At 40.7% G+C, this 24,425-nt stretch overlaps 1 protein-coding gene across 4 annotated transcripts in view; it reads left to right on the forward strand.

Moving 5' to 3' along the window:
* The window catches only part of mast2 (microtubule associated serine/threonine kinase 2), a 464,493-nt gene that overhangs the window by 274,712 nt on the left and 165,356 nt on the right, over positions 1-24,425 (forward strand). The window contains exon 1 of one of the 4 annotated variants that reach the window (XM_067990161.1): positions 13,980-14,068. The exons of the other annotated variants lie outside the window; for them this stretch is intronic. Coding sequence (XP_067846262.1) covers positions 13,995-14,068 — 74 coding nt within the window. The 5' untranslated portion in view covers positions 13,980-13,994. Of the gene's footprint in view, positions 1-13,979; positions 14,069-24,425 lie in introns of those variants that run through there. 4 annotated transcript variants of the gene reach the window in all.

Below are 24,425 nucleotides of genomic sequence, written 5' to 3' on the forward strand. Positions count from 1 at the left end.
CCCCAGATCTCTCTGTTCCTGTACCCCTTTTAGAGTTGTGCCCTCCAGTTTATATTACCTCTCCTTGTTCTCCCTACCAAAATGTATCACTTCACATTTTTCCGCATTAAATTTCATCTGGCACGTGTCCGCCCATGCCACCAGCCTGTCCATATCCTCTTGAAGTCTATTACTATCCTTCTCACTGTTCACTACACTTCCAAGTTGTGTGTCATCTGAAAATTTTGAAATTGTGCCTTGTATACCAAGCCAAATCATTAATATATATCAAGAAAAGCAGTGGTCCCAGCACTGACCCATGGGGAACACCACTGTACACCTCCCTCCAGTCCGAAAAACAACCGTTCACCACTACTCTCTGTTTCCTCTCACTTAGCCAATTCTGTATCCATGTTGCTACTGCCCCCTTTATTCCATGGGCCGCAATCTTGATGATAAGCCTACCATGGAGCACTTTATGAAACGCCTTTTGTAAATCCATATACTCCACATCAACTGCATTGCCCTTATCTACCCTCTCTGTGACCTCATCAAAGAACTCTATCAGGTTCGTTAAACATGATTTGCCTTTAACAAATCTGTGCTGGCTTTTCCTAATCAATCCACCCTCGTCCAAGTGACTGCTAATTTTGTCCCAGATTATTGATTCTAAAAGTTTCCCCAACACTGAGGTTAAACTGACTGGCCTATAGTTGCTGGGTTTATCCTTACACACCTTTTTTGAACAAGGGTGTAACATTTGCAATTCTCCAGTCCTCTGGCACCACCCCCATATCTAGGGATGTTTGAAAGATTATGGCCAGTACCTCTGCAATTTCCACCCTTACTTCCCTCAGCAACCTAGGATGCATCCCATCTGGACTGAGTGACTTATCTACTTTAAGTACAGCTAGCCTTTCAAGTATCTCTTCTTTATCAATTTTTAGCTCATCCAGTATCTCAACTATATCTTCCTTTACGGAGACTGTGGCAGCATCTTCTTCCTTGGTAAAGACAGATGCAAAGTACTCATTTAGTACCTCGGCCATCCCCTCTGCCTCCATGAGTAGGTCTCCTTTATGGTCCGAAATTGGCCCCACCCCTCCTCTTGTGGCATAGAAGACTGACATTGGAGAATGAGGGGTGGGGAAGAACAGTTTATATTAAAAATATATATAGACTGTTTTGTTTAATATTAAACATAAATATCTGGCTTGTACTTCTACCAGCAGTTGGCTGAACCAGTCACTGGATTGGCCAGTGACATTTTCAGACTGATTATCTGATGTACCCAAAGGAGTTGTAAACAAGGGGGCAATAAATACAGCTCTTCAAAGTCTGGACTTTGGGCAGTTGCAGATGTACAATGTTCAATTTGTTCCAAATTATTCGATAACGTACTTGTACTTTAATGGTTTTATACTCAGAAACTCGAAGTAGAAAATAGTATGATAAAGCAATCAATGTGGGAAGTAATTAATTTGTATGATGGAGTCAGAAACTACATAAACATTAGATTTCATTTTATTTATATGTGCTACATATTTTAGTAGGCTGTTTAGGATATGCTTGAAGTATTTTTCAGTGAAAATAGTTGCCCTTACATTCTGGTATTAACCAAGTTATTTTTTTCATTCAATGCTTCGTTCCAGATTTAGAGCACAGGCAGGTGATTTGCTTTAAAGCTTCTTCTTTGGGTCACAAAATTTAAAGTTTCATGTCATTTAACCATCATTCATGCACATCAGGCACAGCATGTTTAAGAACCTGCAATTGGGGAAACTTCAATTTTTAATGTAACTTATACTTTGCCATAAAAATGCATTAAAAGAAACATAATACAGAGCAGGTCTCATAAATTATTTAAAAATGCTCAAATCATGGTTCATGTTGGAACCAATGATGTGGGAAGAAATAGAACTGAAGCCATGTAAAGCTTCAGTGTAGGAATAGCAATATAAGGGAGTTAAATGTGTGGCTGAAGATATAGGAGCAAAGTGTTAAGATTTCTGAGATATTGGGACTAATTCTAGAGCATAAGAAAATAATTGGAGCAGGAGTAGGCCATACGGTCCCTCGAGCCTGCTCCGCCATTCAATAAGATCATGGCTGATCTTGACCTCAATTCCATTTTCCTGCCCTATCCCCATAGCCCTTCATTCCCTTAGTGTCCTGGGACAGCAGTGGCCTGCATGGGATGGATGGGCTTCACCTGAACAGGACTGTGACCAATGGTCTCACTGGGAGGGTAACCACTGTTGTGGGGGAAGGAAAAAACTAAGATGCAGAAGTAGAAAAGAATGCATAAGAGATAATTGTTGGAAACGTAAATGAGAAAAAGCAGATCAGAAGGAGGAGGGATTAAAATGAGCTAGATTGCCAATTAGACAGACAAATTTGCGTGGTATGTACATAAATACATAAAGTATTATGAACAAAATTGGTGATATAGAGGCACAAATTGCTTTGAGGCATCATGTAATAGTATTAACAGAGACATGGTGTAAGATAAGGTAAGACTTGGAGCTGAACTCTCCAGTTAGAATGTATCCAGAAGGGACAGTAAAAAATATTCAGGAACGATCAAGTGAGAAAGAAGGAAGAAGGGGTGACAGTGTTAATCAAAGATTTCATTACAGCACTAGAACATAGGGATAATATTGGGGCCGAAGAAAGATTGACAGGTACGTAAAGAGAAAAAGTAAAGCATAAACACAAAAAGCAAAGTAATAGGTAAAGAAATCTGGTGGAGGATGAAGCATTGGTGCAGAGACTAAATGACTACTTTGCGTTGGTTTTCAGAGAAGAGTGTTGTCGTTGGAATGAAAGGGTACAAGAGGAGGAAGTGGAGCAAGTATGCAGGATAATTATAGATAAGGAAATTGTATTCAAAAAGTTGGTGTAACTCCAAGTAGAAAAGGCATTGGGCTCAGATTGTATGCACCCTAGAATGCTGAAGGAAGTCAGAGAAAAAATAGTAGACTCTAACCACAATTTTTGAAATATTCCTGGATGTGGAAAGTGTGCCAAAAGACTGAAGGGTTGTTAATGTAGTGTGTCTCTTCAAAAAAACCAGCCTAGCTCGAATTTCCATCACCTGTACATGCAGAGGGAAGCAGGGATTTTGTTGTGCCACTAGCCACTGTTGAACCACATGAAGGGGTTGACAATTGTAAACAATTTTACAACACCAAGTTATAGTCCAACAAATTTATTTTAAATTCCACAAGCTTTCGGAGGCTTCCTCCTTCCTCAGGTGGTGTGGAAATGAAATTTTCGAATCCTTCGCATTTGAAAATCACAGAACAATGCCTGGTGATTACTGCCCACATGAAGGGGTGACAGCTAAGCTGTTTTATCATCCAAGCAACCTGTCCAAAGTATAATTTGTCTTTGCACTCGAAACATTTCCAAAACCATTTTTGTTACTAATTTAAAAAAAAACACTACAAAAGTTTTTTGATAGAAAATAGTCTACTCCTCTCAATTTAAAGCTGCTTCATTCAAGTTATTTGATCACTAGTGAGTCAGAAATTTACATGACCTGACTGCCTTCATGCACTCACAGAATTCTTTAAATGACACAAACTGCCTGCTGCTTGCTCACCTCTAATTTGTATTTAAAAGAAGCTGGTGGATTGAAATGATTCTTACCAAAATTGAATTCCCAGCCTGCAATGTGGTTTCCCAGGGTTGGGTGGCTCCAGAGAGTTCAGAGTAATTTTCATTTTAAGTATACTTTTATAATAGTCACTCAGCTCAGTTCGCCACTGAAGTCGTCCCGCAATGTACTACTGCCAAGACACGGTAAACTTAGATTCGGTGGTGACGTCAGTGCTGAAGTTGTGGCACTACTGGACTGAGCATCCATGATGCTCTCTATTAACTTGACATTCCAACAACAAGTGCAGGCACCCTATGAATGTCATATTTATCCCATTGTGTGAAACAACCCCGGAGGATCAGATATGATTTTGAGAGTTTTCCCAGGGTTAATTTAAGCAGGTTTAAAAGCTGATAGTTTTAAAAAGAGAGAGGGGTGAAATACTTCCAATATAACACACTTTGGTTTTCTTCCCACTCAGGCATTCCCCGTTTCAGATCTCCATATATTCAGTTAATGTAAATTACAGAACTGCCAGTAAGTTCCTCCATAGGAAACCATGTTAAGTAGTACTTCTTTTCTATTCTGAATGTGATTGAAACAGGGAAACTTCAGTATTTGGCCAATATTGAAGTTTCCAGGCTCGAATTCTCATCTATATTCAGCACGGGAAAAGATTTAAGGCTCATGACTTATGATGGAGGTGGTGGTTAGTGTAGGGCCAATAGTTGGTGATAACTTAGTTTTGTGTAGCTCAGTATAGACACCTGAACTGACAAGTTTCCAAAGAAAAGCACTTTTTTTTTAATTTGACCTAGTTGAGAGTAATTTGTATTTAAAATAATCTCTTGCATCAAAATATTTTTACCCTTTTAGTGTCATTTTGAGATCTATGTTTAAAACTAAAATTTGCGTTGTCATTGGTTCAAACCAAACTCACAATCTACAGCCAGCTGAACTTGTGCACGAAGAGCATTTCAGAATTTTAGCAATACTACAAATATTTAATTTGATGTCAAGAAAACATTTGGATGTTTAAAAAGAAGAATCAAGCAATATTTTTAAGCAGAAATCGCAAAACAAGCGGAGTGCAACATCTGGCGTCATTGCAGTGCATCCGCGAGGGTGAGAGCTACCTGGATAGCACGTTTCAGGAGGTGGCCACCCCACAGCTTGAGAGTGCAGGCAGAGAGGGACTGGGTGACTGCCAGACAGATGATGAGGATCAGGCAGGTAATGCAGGAGTCCCTGAGGGCATCTCACTCTCTAACCATTATTTAGTTCTGACTATTGTGAGGGAGAGGGTTCCTCCTGGGGAGTGCAGCCAGAGCCAAGACCGTAGCATCATGGGTGGCTCAGCTGTACAGTGGGGGGGGGGGGGGAGGAGAAAGGTCAGGAGAGCAATAGTGATAGGGGATTCTGTAGTTAGGGGAACAGACAGGCGTTTCTGCGGCCACAGACGTGATTCCAGGATGGTATGTTGCCTCTCTGGTGCCAGAATAGAGGATGTCACTGAGCAGCTGCAGAACATTGGTGGGGGAGGGTGAACAACTGGAGGTCGTGGTCCACATTGGTACCAACGATATAGGTAGAAAGGGGGATGAGGTCCTGCAGGCAGATTTTAAGGAGTTAGGAAAGAGACTAATAAGCAGGACCTCAAAGGTAGTAATCTCTGGATTGCTCCTAGTGCCATGCGCTAGCGAGTATAGAAATTGGAGGATAGAGCAGATGAATGCGTGGCTGGAGAGATGGTGCAGGAGGGAGGGCTTTAGATTCCTGGGGCATTAGGACCAGTTCTGGGGGAGGTGGGACCTGTACAGGCTAGACGGGTTGCACCTCAACAGAGCTGGGACCAATGTCCTCACGAGGAGGTTCGCTAGTGTTGTTGACTGGGTGGGGTTTATTTAAACTAATTTGGCAGGGGATGGGCACCAGGATGTAGCATTGGAAAGGAGAAACAAGGTGCACAAAGGATTGGGAGAGAAAGATAACACTGGAATAAGAAATAGTACAGTATTAGGTGGGATTGGACTAAGAGGGAGAGTACAAGAAAGTCTAAGATCGGTTTACAGTGCATGTGTGTAAACGTATAAAGCGTGGTAAACAACGTTGGTGAGCTGCAGGCACAAATAGAAGGGGGGCTGGCAGTATTGATTAAGGGGAGTGTTGCAGTGCTGAAGAGAAAGGATGTCCTGGAGGGGTCAAGGACAGAATCTATTCAGTTAGAGTTAAGAAACAAAAGCGGTGCCATTACATTACTGGGTGTATTCTATAGGCCACCAACTAGTGGAAAGGATATAGAGAAGCACATTTGCAAGCAAATTACAGAGAGGTGCAAAAACCATAGAGTAGTGATAATGGGGGACTTCAACTATCTGAATATAGACTGGGATAGTAATAATATAAGGGGCAAAGAGGGGGAAGAATTTTTTAAGTGTATCCAGGATAACTTTCTTGACCAGTACGTTTCCAGCCCAACGAGGAAGGAGGCATTGCTGGTCTTGGTTTTGGGGAATGAGGCGGGCCAAGTGGAGCAAGTGACAGTGGGGGAACATTTAGGGAACAGCAATCATAGTATCATTAGGTTTAGAATAGCAATGGAAAAGGACATGGACCACTCTGAAGTAAAAATACTCAATTGAAGGAGGACCAATTTCAGTGGGATGAGAACAGATCTGGCCTGGGTAAATTGGAATCCAATAGTGGCAGGCAAAACTGTAATCGAACAATGGGCGGCCTTTAAGGAGGCGATGGTTCGGGTACAGTCTAGGTACATTCCCATGAGGGAGAAAGGTAGGGCAACTAAAGCCAGAGCTCCCTGGATAACACAATAGATAGAGAGTAAGATGAAGCAGAAAAAAGGGGCGTGTGACAGATGTCAGGTTGATAACAAAAGTGATAACCAGGCTGAATATGGAAAGTCCAGAAGGGAAGTGAAAAAGGAAATAAGTGGGGCAAAGGAAGAGTATGAGAATAGACTGGTGGCCAATGTAAAAGGTAATCCAACAATCTTCTATAGGCATGTAAACAGTAAACGGGGTGGGGCCGATTAGGGACCAAAAAGAAGATCTATTCATGGAGGCAGAGGGCATGGCTGAGGTACAAAATGAGTACTTTGCACCTGTCTTTACCAAGGAAGAAGATGCTGCCAGCTTCTCAGTAAAGGTAGATGTAGTTGAGATACTGGATGGGCTAAAAATTGATAGAGGAGGTCCTGGAAAGGCTAGCTGTACTTAAAGTAGATAAGTTACCTGGTCCGGCTGGGATGCATCCTAGGTTGCTGAGGGAAGTAAGGGTGGAAATTGCGGAGGTACTGGCCATAATCTTCCACATATCCTTAGATATGGGAGTGGTGCCAGAGGACTGGAGAATTGCGAATATTACACCCTTGTTCAAAAAGGGGTGTAAGGATAAACCCAGCAAGTACAGGCCAGTCAGTTTAACCTCGGTGGTGGGAAACTTTTTGAAACGATAATCCGGTGCAGAATTAGCAGTCACTTGGACAAGTGTGGGTTGATTAGGGAAAGCCAGCACGGATTTGTTAAAGGCAAATCATGTTTAACTAACTTGATAAAGTTTATTGATGAGGGTAGATGTGGGCAGTGTAGTTGATGTGTGTACGTGGACTTTCAAAAGGCGTTTGATAAAGTGCCGCATAATAGGCTTGTCATCAAGATTGAAGCCCATGGAGTAAAAGGTGCATTAGCAGCATGGATACAGGATTGGCTAAGTGACAGTAAACAGAATGGTTGTTTTTCGAACTGGAGGGAGATGTTCAGTGGTGTTCCCCAGGGGTCGGTACTAGGACCACTGCTTTTCTTGATATATATTAATGACTTGGACTTAAGTGTACAGGTCACAATGTCCAAATTTTCAGATGACACAAAACTTGGAAGTGTAGTGAACAGTGTGGAGGATAGTGATAGACTTCAAGAGGATATCGACAGACTGGTGGCATGGGTGGACATGTGGCAGATGAAATTTAACGCAGATAAATGTGAGGTGATACATTTTGGTAGGAAGAACGAGGAGAGGCAATATAAACTAAAGGGCACAATTCTAAAAGGGGTACAGGAACATAGAGATCTGGGGGTATATGTGCATAAATAGTTGAAGCTGGCAGGGCAGATTAGGTTAAGAAGTGGTTAAAAAAGCATTCAAGATCCTGGGCTTTATAAATAGAGGCATAGAGTACAAAAGTATGCAAGTCATGATGAACCTTTATAAAATACTGATTTGGCCACAACTGGAGTATTGTGTCCAGTTCTGGGCACTACACTTTAGGAAAGATGTGAAAGCTTTAGAGAGGTTGCAGAAGAGATTTACTAGAATGATTCCAGGGATGAGGGACTTCAGTTATGTGGATAGACTGGAGAAGCTGGGGTTGTTCTCCTTGGAACAGAGAAGGTTGAGAGGAGATTTGATAGAGGTATTCAAAATCATGAAGGTCCAGACATTGAATACAGGAGTTGGGATGTCTTGTTGAAGTTGTACAAGACATTAGTTAGGCCACACTTGGAATACTGTGTACAGTTCTGGTCACCCTATTATAGAAAGGATATTATTAAACTAGAAAGAGTGCAGAAAAGATTTACTAGGATGCTACCGGGACTTGATGGTTTGACTTATTGGGAGAGGTTGGATCGACTGAGACTTTTTTCCCTGGAGAGTAGGAGGTTTAGGGGTGATCTTATAGAAGTCTATAAAATAATGAGGGGCATAGATAAGGTAGATAGTCAAAATCTTTTCCCAAAGGTAGGGGAGTCTATAACGAGGGGGCATAGATTTAAGGTGAGAGGGGAGAGATACAAAAGGGTCCAGAGGGGCAATTTTTTCACTCAAAGGGTGGTGAGTGTCTGGAACGAGCTGCCAGAGGCAGTAGTAGAGGCGGGTACAATTTTGTCTTTTAAAAAGCATTTGGACAGTTACATGGGTAAGATGGGTATAGAAGGGATATGGGCCAAGTGCAGGAAACTGGGACTAGCTTAGTGGTATAAACAGGGCGACATGGACATGTTGGGCCGAAGGGCCTGTTTCCATGTTGTAAACTTCTATGATTCTAGATAGAGAGAAACTGTTCCCATTGGCAGCAGGGTCAACAATGCGGATGCTTTCCTTTATTAGCCAAGGCATAGAATATAAGACGGAGGTTATACAAGAACTGAATAAAACATTGGTTCGGCCACAGCTTGAGTACTGTGTACAGTTCTGGTCACTACATTACAGGAAAAATGCGATTGCACTGGAGAGGGTACAGAGGAGATTTACGAGGCTGTTGCCTGGGCTGGAGAATTTTAGCTATGAGAAAAGATTGAATAGGCTGGGGGTTGTTTTCTTTGGAACAAAGGAGGCTGAGGGGAGATTTAATTGAGGTATATAAAATTATGACGGGACTTGATAGATTGGATGGGGAGGACCTTTTTCCCTTAGCAGAGGGGCCAGTAACCAGGGGGCATAGATTTAAAGTAAGTGGTAGAAGGATTAGAGGGGAGCTGAGGAGAAATTCTTTCACCCAGAGTGTGGCGGGGGTCTGGAACACACTGCCTGACAGGGTGGTAGATACAGAAACCCTCAACTCATTTAAAAAGTACCTGGATGAGCACTTGAAGTGCCGTAACCGACAGCTACAGACCAACTGCTGGAAAGTGGGATTAAGCTGGATAGCTCTTTTTTGGCTAGCACTGACGCAATGGGCTGAATGGCCTCCTTCTGTGCTGTAACTTTCCATGATTCTAAGATCCAGAGGACAGAGATTTAAGGTGATTGGCAAAAAAACCAAAGGTGATATGAGGAAAACTTTTTTACACAGCAAGTGGTTAGGATCTGGAATGCACTGCCCGAGGGGGTGGTGGAGGCAGATTCAATCATGGCCTTCAAAAGGGAACTGGATAAGTACTTGAAAGGAAAAAATTTGCAGGGCTACGGGGATAGGGCGGGGGAGTGGGACTAGCTGGATTGCTCTTGCATAGAGTCGGCACAGACTTGATGGGCCGAATAGCCTCCTTCTGTGCTGCAACCTTCTATGATTCTATAACAAGGGCGACTTATAGGTTGACGGTGCTCAAAGAAGTTATTAGTCCTGGCTGCAGAACCATACTTATTGGCCCGGAAACTCCTGGCACTTTTCAACCTGAGTATGGCGTAAGAGTGGCATTGCACTGCTTTTTTCTGAAGAAATTTACACATAACTGATTTATCCTGGTTTTACACCAAAATGTCACTACGCATGAATTTCCTTAATCACTTACGCATATTCTGAGATTCGCCCTGCAAAACACTCTGCCGCTCATTTACACAGCTCCACCTGCATGCAAGATCGGCGTAATTTCTGGGTAAATGTGATACAGGAAATTGAGGACCAATTGTATAAGATTGTACCCATGAGTATTAAAGAGGAAGGAAAATTTAGGGGAAGTACTTATTGTTCAAATATGCTCCCTTTTTATATACAAAAATTGATTTCATCGCCATCATGAGAGCCTCAAGTAAAAAATATTCATGTGCTTCCCAGAGCAGTGCCATTATAAATAAGGAGGTTCAAATTGGCCTGAGAGTAGGTGCAAAACTATCTACCCCTGGCAAACCCGTAACCCCTAATTCCCTTTACTCCTAGGAAACTGTCTATTTCTGTCTTAAATTTATTTAATGATGTCGCTTCCACAGCTTCCTGGGGCAGCAAATTCCACAGACCTACCACCCTTTGAGTGAAGAAGTTTCTCCTCATCTCAGTTTTGAAAGAGCGGCCCCTTAGTCTAAGATTATGCCCCCTAGTTCTAGTTTCACCCATCCTTGGGAACATCCTCACTGCATCCACCCGATCAAGCCCCTTCACAATCTTATATGTTTCAATAAGATCGCCTCTCATTCTTCTGAACTCCAATGAGTAGAGTCCCAATCTACTCAACCTCTCCTCATATGTCTGCCCCCTCATCCCCGGGATTAACCGAGTGAACCTTCTTTGTACTGCCTCGAGAGCAAGTATGTCTTTTCTTAAGTATGGAGACCAAAACTGTATGCAGTATTCCAGGTGCGGTCTCACCAATACCTTATATAACTGCAGCAATACCTCCCTGTTTTTATATTCTATCCCCCTAGCAATAACTAGGGAGTATAATCTTAGAATAAGGGGCTGCTCTTTCAAAACTGAGATGAGGAGAAACTTCTTCACTCAGAGGGTGGTAGGTCTGTGGAATTTGCTGCCCCAGGAAGCTGTGGAAGCTACATCATTGAATAAATTTAAGACAGAAATAGACAGTTTCCTAGAAGTCAAGGGAATTAGGGGTTACGGGGAGCGGGCAGGAAATTGGACATGAATTTAGATTTGAGGTTAGGATCAGATCAGCCATGATCTTATTGAATGGCGGAGCAGGCTCGAAGGGCCGATTGGCCTACTCCTGCTCCTATTTCTTATGTTCTTAAACCATGTTGCCTGCCAGGGAAATCTGCATCCCCAGGATATGTAGTGTGGTTTCCTGGGGCTAGGCATTTCTGGAGCAGCGCTCCGGCCCAATTGGAGTCACTTCCGTTGCTGTTTCCAATGGAAGAGCATTGGGAAGCTTCCCATAATTGATCTCATTGAAGCAGCTTTGCAGGGAGGAGACCCTACTCGATGGTTTTGTTTTCTTTAATAACTTTAAACAAAACGAAGGGAATCATAAACTAAATTTTCTGGTATCCACAAGACACTGCAGTCCTTGTGGTGCCCACTGCTCGCGAAAGGCCTCCAGTGTACCGGCAGACACCACATGCTCCTTCTCCAGGGGCACCCGGTGCAGACAAGGCCACGGAGGAAAGGCAGGCAGCCGGAGCGACCAACCACCCCCCCGCCCCCAACTGGGCCACGTGCACGTGCATCCTGGACTTGTAGATGGCCACCTTGGCCAGGCCCAGGAGCAGACCCACAAGAAGGTCCTCCAACTTGCCCGTTCCCCTCTGCAACAGGTGGCCAAAGATTAGGTGCGTTGGATTGAAGTGGAGCCAGAAATTGAGGAGCAGCCCCCTTAAATAATCGAACAGGGGCTGCAGGCTCTCACACTCAACATATCTATGAAACACTGACTCAACTAGGCTGCAGAAGTTACAAGCAAGTTTACTGTTTCTGTGATTTGCTGTTTTCAGATCCACAAAGTTTTTTTTTGTTTCTGCTGTGTTTTCACTTTCTGCTGTCGTTGGGAACTAGGGTGTAGACACCACACGTACACAGATTGTATACTTTCCACTGCCACTCTCTTGAGGGAAGAGGGTTTTTTTTTCAAGCTCAGAAGTTGGAAAGACAATCTTTGTGATTTTGCTGCCTTACTTGTACTTGGAGCAGATTTAATTGTGGGGCATTACAGCTTTAAATAGCATGTATTACCAGCCAACATTCAGCTGATGTAAAAGCACTTGCTTATCGCAGCTGGCAAGCTATGATGGGATCGACCATTTTCATGTAGTATCTTGATACAGTAGTCTTTGTCTGGTGTATTAAAATCCATTAGAGACAGTGGTTCTTGTATGCTGCTGTATTTGTAACCTTTCTGCTGATTCACAAAGGGTTTGTTTTACTTTGTCATTTGGACTGAATGTGTACATAATTGGCTGTTCTAATTGAGTTTAGTGCAACTGGCTAGAGGCATATTGTGCACCTTTTAGCTCTGAAAATACACAGCCCTGAGCTGTCGACTGTTGCACAAACAAAAACTACAAAGAATACAGGATTATGGTACAACCTAAATGCCGTGTAATGCTACTACAATTCTACTGATGTTACCAGAAATTTGACACTACGTGGGACTCAGCACGTTATCGCCCTCGTATGCCAAGCATTTTCAGCCCATTATGGTTAAAACATTCCTCTTTTATACTTTGAAGTTGATTTTTGCTCCCCCTGAAAACAGAGAATAAGGAATTATTCTATGATTTGATATGTTTGTCTAGGTATACCTTCTGATGTTCAGCATTAACAGAAAATGATGTAGAGTAGCAGGTAGATATACAACTTCTGTGTTTTTAAAACTGCAGTGGAAATTCTGTACCCAAGGGGTAGTTTCCTCGTGATGTTATGCAATCCTGTGCACGACTTCCTCCACTTCCAATGTTTACATTTTGCTCGGTACAGTGCATCTGTTAAAATGCTGTGAATGTTGTCTAACTACAGTGTGTTTGAAATTATTTTCAAAAATCAGATTTCATAAGTTTATCATGGAATCATAGAAAGTTACAGAAGGAGGCCATTTGGCCCATCGTGTCCGCGCCGGCCGAAAAAGAGCTATCGAGCTTAATCCCACTTTCCAGCAGTTGGTCTGTAGCCCTGTAGGTTACAGCACTTCAAGTGCACATCCAAGTTCTTTCTAAATGAGTTGAGGGTTTCTGTCTCTATCACCCTTTCAGGCAGTGAGTTCCAGACCCCCACCACCCTCTGGGTGAAAAAAATTCTCCTCAGCTCCCGTCTAATCCTTCTACTAATTACTTTAAATCTATGTCCCCTGGTCACTGACCCTCTGCTGAGGGAAATAGGTCCTCCCTATCCTTTTTATCTAGTCCCATCATAATTTTAAATACCTCAATTAAATCTCCCCTCAGCCTCCTTTGTTCCAAAGAAAACAACCCCAGCCTATCCAATCTTTTCTCATAGCTAAAATTCTCCAGCCCTGGCAACATCTTCGTAAATCTCCTCTGCACTCTCTTGTGCAATCACATCTTTCCTATAATGTGGTGACCAGAACTGTACGCAGTACTCAAGCTGTGGCCTAACCAATGTTTTATACAGTTCTAGCATAAACTCGCTGCTCTTATGTTCTGTGCCTCTGCTTAAAAAGGCATATGGGATACTTTCCTTTATAAGCACCTTATTATTAAATACATTTCCTCAGGACCACACACAACAGCTGTGTAAAGTAAACAGTGTCTATTTGAATTATACAGTAATTTTTATACATGCTTTCATTATCCTCAAACCTCAAAACTAGAAGGAAAAATATTTTAGAGCAGTCCCACTTTAATGAATTCATGCTGTCGTACTTTATATTACTCGAGGTTAATGCAAATTGTATAAGAAGGGTGTTAAGAATTAGTTGCATATTGCATTCTACAGATCAGTAAGAGCACATGAACATCAACTGATTTTAGAAAGCAGGTTAGACTAAAAAAAAAAGTTGAATGGTTAATATAGCAGCAATTGATCCTCTGGTCTTGAATGACTTCCTTGCACTGCAGTGAGCTTATGAAACTAGTCAGTCCAGCTTGAATTTCCATCACCTGCACACGCATAAGGAAGCAGGCATAATCAATGGACAGCAGAGCATACAGCACTGGCATTCCGCCTTTCTGACTAACCTTAATGGAATAACCTAGTAGTCTAGAGGGAATAGCTGAGCTCTTAGTGGTTAGCGAGTACCGTATTCTGCAGCCATGACAAGTATAAAGGATCATGTCTGACTCCTTTTGGACTTTGCTCTCCAATTTCTCTATGCTGGACACAAGCATGCTTCGACGTTCCAAAAGGTACAGTCTTTTATACTCTATTCTGCTATAATCCTGTCAAAGCTGGAGTCCCTTGTCACAGATATAATTTAACTATGATTATTGTGCGTCTGCATCCCAAAAAATAATTCTTGCTAGTGCAACTGTTACTGAAAAGATGTGTGCTTCATAAGATGTCGATAAGATTTTTAAAATTATGCTGTGATGAGTAGTATTGTTTTTCAGATTATCAGTTGTGAAAAAAGCAACTGACATCTAATGATCTTTTGTACCGAGGGTGTATCTTCAACTAAAATAATTGTGTATGCTGGAAATATTTAGGCTTGTTATAGCAGTTGAAGGGTAATGCAGTGTTCAGTAGCTTGTATTATAGAGAATGTTGGGCACTATGCCATTATACCGAGATCAGTCAAACTAGCGTTGGTGAATATGGAAAGATAATGAAAGGCTGACCTTTTCAAAACTGAGTAGAAGGATACAGGTTACTGTAATTTTTATGTCTGCACATTTTGAATTGGTCCCACTTGTCAATGTCGCACGCTGCAGTTCATGTCTAACGATCCCATTTTATACAACAAAAGGACTTTTGCCACATTTCAATGACTGGGCTATATCTCCATTTTATATTCCCTTTGATACCCTGTAAAAGTACAGATTCTTTGTTTTTTGCACCAGAATGCATTGCATAGTTGGGATAAATATTTTTAAAGCTTCAGTTATTTTGTAACATTGTATCCTGTTTTATATTTTTAAATTTTGATTTTTTCACTTCCCTCACTTTCAGTTTTGAGCTATTTGTATGTTTTTGTAATGAAAACACCCAGACTGTTTGCCCATATCTCTTACACAAGCATTACACACAATGAATTTTGCTACTTCTAATCATTTAAAATATCTTTTCCTTTTCACTTCAAATAATGGTTCATGTTTGTTCCTTTTTGAGGGGAGTTGCTAATGCCAGAAAAAGGACACTTTCCCACTTTTAAAAACAGTCAGCATCAATCAGTCCTAAATCGTGTATAAAATGGTCAGATTCAGAAGCTTCCTCTACTCTGCCCAAGTCAAATACTACCATTTCCATATCCCAAAGTGTTGTGGCCTCTGAGAGATCACAAATTTGTCCTAAATTTGGAACAGCTTCAGGATTTGGACCAATGCTTGTAAAGCATAGGCTGCAACTGCCTAAGCTCATGTACCTTGGGATCTTTACTGCTGGTAGAGAGAGGAGAATTTCATCCCATGAGCCTTGATTGAAATCACACCCTTGAAGTGCTACTCAGTTCAGACAGGAATTTTGTGTTAACTGCCTTTTACAAATTCCCCCTGAATATTGCAGAGCCTCGCCTGCCACTGTATGTCTCATATGTGCCAATAATAGCCAATCAGTGTAAGTTTTTTGTAACTGGACGAGTGTAAAGATGGACTACTGAGTCTTGTCTCGTGCTCCACTTGATTTTAAACAGATGTCCAGGTTAGAAGAGCCTGACTAAGTTAAATAAAACTGAAAAATATGTTTTGTTTTCAAATCTGATAAGTCTGCAGTGAGTCTATTGGGATTAAGGGAAAATAGAAGAGTGTTGCCAAAGCTATGTATCTTAGACTTGAAATTTGCAAATGGATCCAAATTTTTCCCCCCTCCTTTTATTTTGGACTGAATGTATTAATTTTCAAAGTCCGTGTACCATAGTGTTCCAAAGCATTGATTTACATTTAAAAATAATCAAAGTAGAAGCCTTGTTTCATCACAGTGAAACTGGGTGCAGCACTTTGTGTAAAGCAGGTGCTGACATTAAGATGCTGATTGAAACTTTAAGGAGTTGAGAGGCCTAATTCGAAACTGAAACCCAAGAGATATGAGGACAGTGTGCTAATCGAGTGCACAATTAGTATCATCCCTTCTTTCTTTTTTTTATGCTTAATCTCCCATGCACTCATCCCTCCCCTTTGCCAAAAAATGACACCATGCTTACTGTTTTGATAGAAGGATGGGATTATCTTGAAACCTCCCTTACAAATTTTGGGTTTGCACTAGGAATTCTCACAGGTGCAGCATCATCAACTCCTCCCATAGGTGGACCCCTCATCCCCTATGATCAAGAGTTTACTTTTATTGCCCAATATCTAGTCATTCTATAGTGTGATCCCATGAAATCCCTCTTTATATGTACTGGTTGCTGTAATTTCCCATGTGTCCCAATGTCTTTTTATCCTATTTTCCAGAGGACAGACTGATCAGCCTTCTAATGCGGCAAGGCCACTTGTAAAACAAAAATTTGGTTTATTTTACATTTTATATTTGAACAAACAGAATACAATTTTCGGTAAATTTTATTCCATTTCGCAATGCTCCTTGTAACATTGAAAATAACAAAGTTGGTTAAATTCACTTTACATACTAGCAAAATCTCTGAAACTAGTCGTCCCAATATTTGGAAGAGGGCTATCTCCCTCCTTCTGTTTTCCACACCAAATTTCTGTAGACTGAGCTTTTTTTCAATTCAACAGGAAGCCAAAGACTTGATATCTGATGCTCCCCAGCCCTCTGTGTCAAGGATTGACCAATTTACCCTCTACTACAGTTCTAGGCGTGGGTCCCCGGCACCTACCCTCCCCATCAAAAGAATGAGACCATCTGAACATATTGAGTAAATATCACTCGAATGTATTAATGAATCCCATCTCAAACTGATATGGTGTGCGAGAAACATGATCCTTGACAGCTAATTCATCTAGTCCCAACTGCTGGGTCAAATACTCTTTCCCTCCAGCTGGTGTGTGGTGGGGATTTAACCCTTGTAAGCTTAGTAGCAACTTCTTAATGTGAATCTACCCGAAATTTCTCCTAGGCCATTCAAAAATTTCAAAAGGTCTCAAACTTTTTGTGTCTATTTTCAGTGCTGATCTTTAATAATACAACAGGAGATTCACTTGTGTGACGAAGGACTAGTCCTAATAGTTTTTCCCTCTGTTTTTCTTTCCTTCTCCCAAGTGCATATTTCTCTGATTTAGGAGCACAGCTGAGATTTAACAAAATGTCCCTTGAATTATTATGAATCAAGAGTAGCATTTAAACTCACGCCCTGTAAATGAGAATTGAGCACCTTATTGAAAGAGCTTTCTTCTCTCTGTTTTAAAAAAAAGACAAGTAGCTATTAAAATTCATCATATTTGCCGTTTCTCGGTCAAACAATATGTGAAACAAACTGACTACAAGCCAACAGTTTTTTAATTACCATATAGTTGTCACAATCTAATGGAAATATTAAGTAAAGGCGAACCCTATGCATATGCATATGTATGTGTATATGTGTAATTATTAGCTTCATGAATATTCTCCTGTGGCATTGCTCATGGGCAAAATTGTCTCTCTCTACCAGCAATGCTATCTATGCTTAATCTCTATTTTTAATTCAATCTGACCCCTCTTTTTTGTTTCCTTTCTACTTTTTTCAGAGATTAACCAGAGGTAGTTATTTGCACGCTGATGTAAATACTAGTATATTAAGAAGGCAATCTCACCATCACCATTTTAAAAATCCAAGTGTTTCAAAGAACTTTTATTTACTTCAATGTATTTTGCTTTTATTCCATCTGCTGATCTGTTTGAAATATGTTTTATGGCATGAGTACTTATGACCTGAAGGATCTGACTTGGGACATTTTTTCATACTGAATGTAAGGAGGCCAGAAGTAATGTGCATAAATTGGAGTAACCAGATTAATAAATTGCATCAGATTCACAGATGTTGCCTGACCTGCTGAGTATTTCCAGCATTTTCTGTTATTACTCTTGCTTCAGATTAATGACTGGTACTAATTCATTTGCCTCACACTATTTAGCGGAGCTGACTCGGGTATTGAGATCCTAAACTGAAAATAAGATCTAAAATTTTAATAAATAGCATGACAGTTTGTTAAAATTTGATAGCCATGTGGTGAAGGATAGAATACTGGAGCCTGGTCTTTAGTTGTTTCCAAGCCTTTATCCATAGAGATTCCCCTTACACACACCACACCCTAGCTAAGCTCTCCTACATAAAGGATACAAGAGAATTCCCAATTGATACCTGCCGCCTGAATGCAATTAACACTCATTGATATAAATTATACAATTAACATAGTTGACTTTCACAAAACTGTTTGAAAAAGTAACTCGTATTAAGCAGTTTGACAAATTTGGTGGAGTTTATTAAACTGGAGAATTGTAAGTAGTTTTTTGAAGAAGTGACTAATTCTCTATATAAAGAGAATGAAGTGAATGTCGTGTGTCTCGATTTTCCGAAGCAATTGATAAACTTCCATACAGAGGCTTGTTTAAAAAAAATACAGGTGTATAGTATGAGGAAATATAGCAGCATGGATAGTAATTTGGTTGACAGACAAGAAACAAAGGGTTATAGTTAATAGATCCTGATCAGAGAAGGGTTGAAAGTGGTGTACGTCAAGGGTCAATGCCAGATCCACTTTTGTTCTCTGTGTATATAGATGATTTGGACTTGGGCATCTGGAACATGTTATGGAATGGGCAGACTGGTATCAGATGCAATTTAATGCAGAGAAATGTGTGGTATAGCAATTTGCGATTTAAAAAAAACAAGGAATGGGTGGAAACACTCCAGGTGAAGATGCTGAATGGTGAAAAAGGACAGTGGTGTAAACATATAACTCTTTAAATGTCTGCGTGCAGGTAAATGAAGCCATAAAAAATGACAAATAGAATTTTGGTTTTTATAAACAGGGTCATATAGTATCAGAGCAAAGAGGCTATGGTGATCTTTAACAAGGCAGTGGTTAGACCCAGAGTACTGTGTTCAGATTTCAGTTCTGCCATGGAGAGTATACTACATAGCTTAGCACGGAAGATTTGGAAGTAGAATCAGTATGGGTGGTAATAAGAAATAACAAGGGGCAGAAAACACTGGTGGGAGTAGTTTATAGGCCCCTTAATAGTAGCTATACCGTTGGACAGAGTATTAATCATGAAATAATAGGAGCTTATAACAAAGGTAATGCAGTCATCATGGGGGACTTTAATCTTCATGTAGACTGGGCAAATCAAATTGGCAAAGGTAGTTTGGAGGACGAGTTCATGGAATGCATTTGAGACTGTTTCCTGGAGCAATACATCATGGAACTGGCTATTGTAGATCTTGTGTAATAAAGACAGGGTTAATTAGTAATCTAACAGTAAAGGATCCTCTGGGGAAGAGTGATCATAATATGATAGAATTTCACATTGAGAGTGACGTACTTAAGTCCAAAACTAGAGCCTTAAACTTAAATAAAGCCAATTATATAGGTGTGAGGGGGAGTTGGCTAAGGTAGATTGGGAAATTAAATTGAAGGGTATGTGATTCGAAAAACAATGGCAAACATTTAAACAAATATACATTCCATTGAGAAATAAAAGCTCCACGGGAAAAGTGATCCACCCGTGGCTAACTAAAGAAGTTAAGGATAGTATCAGATTAAAAGAAGAGGCCTATAATGTTGCCAAGAAAAATATTAAGCCCGAGGATTGGGAAAGTTTTAGAAACCAGCAAAGGATGAACAAAAAATTGTTAAAAGGGAGAAAATAGAATATGAAAGTAAACTCGCAAGAAGTATAAAAATGGATTATGAGAGCTTCTACAAGTATGTAAAAAGGAAGAGAGTAGCCAAAGTAAACGTTGGTCCCCTGGAGGTTGAGACAGGAGAAATTATAATGGAATCAGGAAGTGGCAGATGAGTTAAACAAATATTTTGTATCTGTCTTTACAGAAGAAGATACAAAAAGCATACCAGAAATAGTGGGGAACCAAGGGGCTAATGAGAGTGAGAAACTTGAAGACATTTTCAGTAGAGAAAAGGTACTTGAGAAACTAATGGGACTAAAAGCCGATAAATCTCCTGGACCTGATGGCCGACATCTGAGGGTTCTAAAAGAGGTGGCTCCAGAGATAGTAGATGCATTGGTTATGATCTCCAAAATTCCCTAGATTCTAGAACAGTTCCAGCGGAAACCAAGGTAGCAAATGTAACCCTGCTATTCAAGAAAAGAGGGAGAGAGAAAACAGGGAACTGCAGGCCAGTTAGCCTGACATCGGTCATCGGGAAAATACTGGAAACCGTTATTAAGGAAGTGGTAACAGGGCACTTAGAACATCATCATATGATTAGGCAGAGTCAACACGGTTTTATGAAAGGGAAATTGTGTTCGACAAATTTATTAGAGTTTTTTGAGGATGTAGCTAGCAGGGTAGATAAAGGGGAACCAGTGGATGTAGTCTATTTAGATTTTCAAAAGGCATTTGATAAGGTGCCACGTAAAAGGGCTCATGGGGTTGGGGGTAACACATTAGCATGGATAGAGGATTGGTTAACGGACAGAAAACAGAGAGTAGGGATAAACGGGCCATTTTCAGGTTGGCAGGCTGTAACTAGCGGGGTATCGCAAGGATCGGTGCTTGGGCCTCAGCTGTTTCCAATCTGTATTAATGACGCGGATGAAGGGACTGAGTGATGTATCCAAGTTTGCTGACAATACAAAGCTAGGTGGGAAAGTAAGCTGTGAGGAGAACATAGAGTCTGCAAAGGGATATAGACAGGTTAAGTGGGCAAGAAGGTAGCAGATGGAGTATAATGTGGGGAAATGTGAGGTTATTCACTTTGGTAGGAAGAATAGAAAAACAGAATATCTTTTAAATGGTGAGAAACTATTAAATGTTGGTGTTCAGAGAGACTTGGGTGTCCTGGTATAAGAAACACAAAAAGTTAGCATGGAGGTACAGCAGGCAATTAGGAAAGCAAATGGCATGTTGGCCTTTATTGCAAGGGGGTTGGAGTACAAAAGTAAGGAAGTCTTACTAAAATTGTACAGGGCTATGGTGAGACCTCATCTGGGGTACTGCATACAGCTTTGGTGTCCTTATCTAAGGAAGGATATACTGGCCTTAGAGGTGGCGTAACGAAGGTTCACTAGATTAATTCCTGGGATGACAGGGTTGTCCTATGAGGCGAGGTTGAGTAGAATGGGACTATACTCTCTGGAGTATAGAAGAATGAGAGATGATCTCATTGAAACATATAAGGTTCTGAGGGGCTTGACAGGGTAGATGCTGAGAGGTTGTTTCCCCTGGCTGGAGAGTCTAGAACTAGAGGGCATATTTGCAGGATAAGGGGTCGGCCATTTAAGACTGAGAGGAGGAATTTCTTCATTCAGAGGGTTGTGAATCTTTGGAATTCTCTACCCCAGAGGGCTTTGGGGATACTGAGTCGTTGAGTATATTCAAGGCTGAGATAGATAGATTTTTGGACTCACGGGGAATCAAGGGATATGGGCATAGGGCAGGAAAGTGAAGTTGAGGTCGAAGGTCAGCCATGATCCGATTGAATGGTGATGCAGGCTCATGGGGCCATATGGCCTACTCCTGCTCCTATTTCTTATGTTCTTATAGATTTACCAGGTTAATAATAGGGATGAGAAACTTTAGTTGATTTGAGGTACTGGGATTATCTCCACTTGACCAAAGATGGCTAAAAGGAGATTTAATGGTGCTTTTTAAAATCATGGATTTTGATAGGGTGAACAGAGACAGACTATTTCCTCCTGTTGGGGAATGAGTGAAGAGGGGTCATCAATTTGAAATTCTCACTAAGCGATTGAGGAGAGAAGTTAGGAGACATTTCTTTACACAGAGTTGTTAAAGCACTGAGTGTTTTGCCACAGGGAGTAATTGAGGCAGAGACTATTGCACCTTTCAAGGGAGCTTTCAAGGTAGATAAACATTCAAAGCAAAAGTAGGTTTAGGGCTATTGGGAGCAAGCAGGCAGATATGCTCTTGCAAAAGGCTGGCACAGACACAACGAGCCAGTTGCCTTTCTTCTGTGCTGGAAACAGCTATCATTGTATAGCATTATGTCCTTCCAAAAAGAAACAGCTTCTGTGATTTCCAAAGCCTCTCCAATTTACGGGGAATTTGCGATTGTTGGTTCATTTTCCTAAGTGCTGTGTTAAGCTGTAGATAAATATTTAATGAAATGACCTTTTTGCTGAGTGCTCTAGGTACTGTGGCGTTATTCTGTCTTCATCTATTAAGTTACAATTTATTAAATTACAATTTCAATTCTTTATTCCACACCCTGCCCACACTGTAGGAGTATAACCCAGTTTACTAAGTTCTAGGGAAGTTTGTGCTGATCACATGCATGATAATGTTGTCCTGAAGAGAGTTTTGGGAGGCAATTCCAGGTAGGTAGTGCGCTTTGTAGTCGTCTATGCTGGTGTCACAAAGCCCCACAAATTGCCCCATTCTGCTAGTTCAGTTCTTTCTCCAAGTTGAAGGTTCTTCAGTTCTTATGCCGTACTTCTTGTTGCTAAAAGTCTCCAGTCTCCCTCAGTCGTCTTGCAATTCATGCTCATCGAGTGGAAGTTCCACCCTCTCTAGCCAAGTATCCAGTCCTGTGTTTCCATTCTAGGACAGAGTATATGTTAGCCAGAGTATCTCCTTTTCCTGGCTATAAGGGTTTCTGTATGCGTGTTCTCCTTTTCTCCTGATCTCACGGGTAGTTCAAAAGATATGAGCTGAAAGAATAAAAGTCATTCTGGGAACCCATTATTGGCTTTGGATACTGTGGTAAACTATCTTGCAAAAGGGATCAACTATCACAGTTGGGGGTCAAATATCAGACATTCAGGTTGATGGCCTAGTTATTGAAAGATGTCAATCTCTAGTGAGCAATAGCTTAATTAGTTCATGCAGGGCATCCACTAATGCAGCTTATAATACAAATTGGAAAAGATTGATTTATCCTGTCATGTGTCATGCCCTGCACATTCTGGCATATTTCCAGCATTTGTTTAACATTGGTTTAAAACTTAGTTCCATTCAGGCTTATTTTGTATTCATCTTTCACCACCCATTCCATTTGGATTGTCTGATGTCTTGTTTTTTATGTCAGCTATTTGGAAATTGTTCTCAGTTAGTCCTCATTGATTTCCGATTTGGATTTTAATTTAGAAATACATAGAATTTACAATAAGGAAAGATGTCATTCGACCCAATCCGTTTGTGTCGGCATTTACCCTGTAAACAAGTTCTTCACAGGTTAATGTGCCCTCCATTTGACCCTTGAAATGTGAGAGTTTTTTAAGTTTCTTAAATGGAAAATTGCATTGTTGGGTTAACTGAATTTGAATGCCATTATTGTTGTATCATGCGACTACCAGGATGGTAGAAGATGAACTAGATGAACCCTGTCTTTTTTCTTCTAGCTGTTGCTATGTTATTATTTTAGTTTTGGCTTGCAGAATTAGTGAAATACAGGCCCTTATTGTAGATCAGCCATATTTGATTTGACCTTCTGACAGGACTCACCTGGAATTTTTACCTAAGATTGCTTCTCTGTTTCATATGAGTCAGACAATTTCTTTATTTGCCACCACACAAATGAGAACTGAAATGCATTTTTTAGATGCATGAAGACCTCTTAAGTTATTAGGTCCCTCACAAACAACAATTTGGGTAGTCTTGGCAGTTCTTTCTTTGCTATGGTGCAAGGACCCAAGGGTGACTTAAGTAGCAGGTAGTCAAATGGATGGTTGAATATACCCTATGCTGCTCTATCGTGCATGTGGGGGAAACCTAGGGGAAGTTTTATGATTATTCTACTTGTTCCCTGCTTGAAGTGGGTAAATATAGTGTTCTGTTAAACTTGTTAAGAGAAAACATGCTTAAAGAGACCCTCAGATCTCCTGAGTCCCTTTAATATTAACTGGAGTTAATTTAAATATTTTAGTACTGAGGCTACTGCCTGCACTCTCAGAGCATTTACATTTTCACTTTGGAAGCTCAGCGCATGCTCGGTATCAGAATTGCAGTTGGAGCCAGGCAGTATAAACAAGCTATTGCTACTTTAGATGTTACCTGCACACGTGAAAAAAAAATATAAGTAGCTGCCGATGTAGATTTTAGTAGCCTCAATTTCACTTTTTTAAAATGGTGATATAGTCGAGGTGGTAGCCCACTGAAGTTTTTACAATTAAAGCATTTTTAGATAGTTTCAGAGATGATTTATTCCCAGGAAAGCTGATCACAAGATGTATTCCATGGGAAAAGGCCTTTTTGGCTACTTGATCGTCTCCTTCCAGAATGCCAATCTTACCATTTCTCGTTGCAGCATTTAGCTGGTTCTTATATAAGTCCAGTGGCCTCATTCTTGGTCGATCATCTATGTAAAGAAATAATTCCTGACATTTGATCTAAAAACTTTTCACAGCCTGTGCCCTCTTGTTCCACTACCTTGATATATCTTAAAGCATTGTTCCTGGTTTGCTTTTTCTATCTTGTTGAAGTGCCTTGTACATCTCTATAGTGCCTACTGTCAGATGTCTTTGTTT

Source organism: Heptranchias perlo, chromosome 9 (genome assembly GCF_035084215.1).
Source record: "Heptranchias perlo isolate sHepPer1 chromosome 9, sHepPer1.hap1, whole genome shotgun sequence".
Taxonomy (NCBI): domain Eukaryota; kingdom Metazoa; phylum Chordata; class Chondrichthyes; order Hexanchiformes; family Hexanchidae; genus Heptranchias; species Heptranchias perlo.